Here is a 4,715-nt window from a genome sequence, read left to right as displayed (position 1 = left end):
CCATTCTTTAGTAATTCTTGAGATGCCATAAGGCTTCTCCATGCATAAGAGGGCCTAGAACCCATTGTCGCTTCCAGTATAGAACCATTTTGAAAATACTTAGCCTTAAGAACTTGGGCAGCCAAAGATTCTGGTTTTGTAAGAAGTCTCCACAACTGCTTAGCCAACAACGCCTTATTAAACATAACCAAATCCCGAAAGCCCAACCCTCCACTTGACTTAGCAACGCCCATTCTTTCCCAACTCATCCAATGGATTTTTGAAGTATTCTCTTTATGGCGTCACCAGAATCGCTTCATCATCCTATTTATCTCTCTACATAGCACAACTGGAAGCTGAAACACGCTCATACAATACGTGAGAATCGCCTGTACCACCGCCTTAAGGAGAACCTCCTTGCCAGCCTGGGATAAAAAATTAAGCTTCCAATTATTTAGGCAGCTCCACACCTTGTCCTTGATAGTCTTAAAGGACTGGTATCTAGATTTCCCCACAAGAGTTGGAAGTCCCAAATATTTATCAAAGCTATGTGCTGCTTGGAGTCCTGACAACTGGATAATTTCATTCCTCCTCTCCAAACTGGTATTCCGGCTAAAAAAAATAGACGTCTTATTTTTATTCAAAGATTGACCAGAAGCCGCTTCATATTTTTCCAAAATCTTAGTAATACGTCTCCACTTGACCAGGCTTTCCTTACAGCATAACAAGCTATCATCTGCAAAGAAAAGATGGCTTAGCCAAGGACCATTCTTAGAAGAAGGTACACTAGTGATAACCCCCTTCTTCTTCGCCTGAGTGAGTAAAGAACTGAGGACCTTTGCATAAATCAAGAAAAGATAAGGGGATAGCAGGTCGCCCTGATGAAGACCCCTTGATGGTTGAATGTTCCCCACAGGTTTACCATTTATCAAGATGGAATATGAGACTATACTTACACACTCCATAATTAGTCTTATCCATTTATCAGGAAACTCCATTTTTTTCATCACAGCTTCCAAAAACACCAATTCCACCTTGTCGTAAGCCTTACTCATGTCTAGCTTAATTCCCATAAACCCAGTCTTGCTCCACATTCTAGTATGCATGGTATACAACGTTTCGTAGGCCATAAGTATGTTGTCCGTAATCAGTCAGCCAGGTAAAAATGCACTTTGGGTGGAAGAAATAATATTAAGGAGCACTCGCGTCATACGGTTTGCTAACACCTTTGAAATTAACTTATAAACTACATTGCAAAGACTAATAGGTCTATAATCAGCAACACAAATGGGGTTTATTTTTTTTGGAATAAGAGCTATATGAGTAACGTTAATACTGGCATCCATAATTTCGAAATTTTTAAAAAATAAAACTGCATTGCAAACCTCATTGCCAACCGTATCCCAATGCTGTTGATAGAAGCCAGCCGAAAAACCCTCCAGACCCGGGGCTTTTTCAGGGGACATTTGAAACAAAGCACTGTGCACTTCCTCAATCGTGAAAGCAACTAACAGTTGGGTACAAAGCTCAAATGGAATCTTCCCTTCAATGTTTTTAACACAATCTGGTATGCCATGTGGGCTGGCCGTATTAAATAGGACTTGATAATAATCAAGGAAGGCTTTCTCAACCTCAACCTGGGATGTGCAAATACGCTTCTCTCCGTCCCGGATCTATGCAATCAAATTCCTGCTCCTACGTTGAGTGGAACATGCATGGAAATACTTGGTATTCCTATCTCCATTCTTCAGCCAATTTTGTTTAGACCGTTGCCTCCATTTTATATCTTACTGCTCAATCAACCCATTCAATTCCTTTCTAAGAATATTTTCCTTCTGTCTTGTCGAAGCATCAGCCTCGGTTTGAAGTCTTTCCATCTCACTAGTTTTTTTCCTTAATAAGCAATTCATTGGGTTGAATTTGCTTTCGAACCCATTGCTTGACTTTTATAGTGCAACTTCTTAAATTCCCATTTACAGCAGACCATGGGTTTTCCCCATTTTGTTTTTTCTGCCAGGCTTGCTTCACAACTTCATTGAACCCCTCCACCTTATACCAGCTGGTCTTAGCTTGAAAGTTCCTCTAGGTTCTCCACTTGCACTCGTTTTCAGTAGCATAAGAGACAAAGACCATCTAGCTAGCACCTCTACATCCACTTTCTTGAAAAAATGACACCACTCCGGATTAGCTATTGCCCTGTCCAGCCGTTCTTGGATGAAGTTTCTGCCATCCCTACCATTAGTCCATGCGAACCGAGGACCTTTAAAACCCAGATCACAAAGAGAGCAATCCTTTAATGTTTTTTGAAACGCTTCCATTTGCCATCTTGCTCTATTCACTGTGCCCCGTTTTTCAGATGAGTACATAATTTCGTTAAAATCCCCAATGCAAAGCCAAGACCTAGGATGAAACTGAGAAAGGACTTGCAACAATTCCCATGCTTCTTTTCATTTTGTCACATCCGGGTGTCCGTAGAACACGGTAAACTTCCATACCACCCTTTCTCGGCCATGAAGTACCTCGGCATTGATATGTCATCTGCTGAAATTTTTTATTTCCACTCGAACTTCGTCTTTCCAAAGCAAAATCAAACCACCACTACGACCCACACAGTCTACCACAAACATATGATCATACCCGAGTTTTGTTTATAAGAATCTCGTCTTTGCATTCATCATCTTGGTTTCCATGAGGAAAACCAAGTTGGGTTTCTTATCCTTCACCATCCGATAAAGGTCCCTAATTGCCCGAGGGTTCCCAAGCCCTCGGTAGTTCCAGCTCAAGAGACTCATTATGTTTGGCGGCGCTGCTCTGCAGCCACCGCCATATCATTGCACAATTGATTCTGATCTACCACTCCTGGCTTGAGCCTTTTATGTCCACTAGTTTTCTGCTCAGACCCCATGTCCTGTTGCAAGCCCTTCACGTCAATTCCACCGTTACCTGCCTCAGACCATATCCTCCTCTTCCCACCAAAAATTGTGCACGTCTCATTCCCCCTAGCCACTGAACCCGAAGCTTTGTGACTTATCAAGGCTACTGGTTTATTTTTTTTACGTGACTTTGAGGAGCCCTCCAGTTCTTCGACATGTCCCATACTAAACAACTTGGCACTCGAACCCGAACCTCCCAAGATAGAAGAGTCTTTTTCTTTGCTCATTAGATCCCAAACCATTTTTTCCTTTATAGCATCCCATTGACCAATATAAATACTAGGAGATTTTCTAGTATCTTTACTCCCACTATTTTCTTCCTTAGTAGGCTCCCTTAATGCCCTCATTTCCTTTCTTAGCCCCGCTTGACCGTGATTCACTTGGAAAGAATCTGAGATTTCCTCCATCTGTTTATGGTCATTTGTTTCCATTATTGGCATTTCCAGTCTTGGCGTACTCCAGCTATCGTGTGAATTAGAATTCTCCTCTTTCTCCACTGCTGGAATGATGGAGTTTACCGGGCTACTATCATCCATTTTTCCAGCTACACCATCATCATTAATTCCCTTCCCCCGCCATGAAGTGTGACTCGAGGTTACACTTGAATACTCCCGCTGTCTAGTCTGGCCATAACTATCTCTCCCACTAAACCTTCGTTTTGGAAACGACACACGCAACCACGGCCCATACTCGGTTGGTTGGGCTTCACCGCAGTGTCTCTTATCTCCTGGATTACTGCAACCACTCCTGCCCTACCTAATTACACCACAATGAAAAAAATACTTGGGAATTTTTTCATATTGAAATGGCACCCAAATCGACTTATTCTTCAACTTCAGCGTTCATCCCCTAAATAGTGGTTTTGAGAGATCCAGAACAATCTGAACCCTTAAAAACTCTCCCCATCCCACACCATCTTCTGCCACATCCACATCCTCAACCAATCCCACAATAGATCCAAGTCTGTGTCCAAATTCCCTCCCTATGCATGCAAGGGGAAGTTTGAACATCCTCACCCAGAAAGCTGCCTTATCAAAATCCAGTTCGAATGGAGATGATAGACCGTCATAGTCCACCAGTGAAAACAGAAACCCATCAAAAGTCCAGGGCTGGCCCTCCATAATCCTGTCCATCTCCCAGGAATGCTCAAAGTCAATGAGAAACAAATTAGATCCCAATACTTTGAAGTTGACCCTCCCCGGTAGATGCCAAGCCCTAATCATATAAGCCTTCACGATCTCTTTACTTACGTTCCTGTCCAGCAAAAGTTTCCCCACAATACACGATTTTCCCCTCGCCACCAAATCGGCAGTTTCATTTGCTCCAACATCAAAATCTACACTTTCCTCCTCCCTTAGGGTGAAGTTTCCTCATAACTCATTCAGTTCCTCCGCCGTATCTCCCATATTCATGTCTCCCGTGCACTCTCAAGTGTCTACGTAGCTGCGCCTGCTCTCTCTCACCGTAAGGTAGAGAAAAGATGCTTCACCTCTAGGTTTTTAGAGAGAAACGTAGAGAGAAGAAAAGTTTTAGTAGCAAATCTAATTCACCCAATTCAATAACTTTTCATCTTAAAAACCCTCTATAATTCTTTCTCATTGTAATTAAATTCAACCTCAAGCACTGCATGAGCTGACATCCTTTAATCTCTCAAACCTTTCATTTCTAAATTGTATGTCATAATTCTTTTTAAGAGGACTCAATACACAAAAAGGTTTAAAATAAAATTTATGATCTTACTAACTTAAGATGAACAACTCTTTTTGTAGGGAGCTAGACTTGAAAGGAAAAATAAAAAACATA

At 41.9% G+C, this 4,715-nt stretch overlaps 1 protein-coding gene across 1 annotated transcript; it reads right to left on the bottom strand.

Annotated features, from left to right (window-relative positions):
- Positions 1-281: 281 nt before the first annotated feature.
- LOC132178276 (uncharacterized) lies at positions 282-1,073 on the bottom strand. The gene has a single exon (XM_059590719.1). The coding sequence runs from the start codon at positions 1,071-1,073 to the stop codon at positions 282-284; it is 792 nt and encodes a 263-aa protein (XP_059446702.1).
- Between the last annotated feature and the right edge of the window lie 3,642 nt (positions 1,074-4,715).

The sequence above is a fragment of the Corylus avellana genome, chromosome ca4 (genome assembly GCF_901000735.1).
Source record: "Corylus avellana chromosome ca4, CavTom2PMs-1.0".
Lineage (NCBI taxonomy): Eukaryota > Viridiplantae > Streptophyta > Magnoliopsida > Fagales > Betulaceae > Corylus > Corylus avellana.
This window is presented reverse-complemented; position numbering and strand designations above follow the sequence as displayed.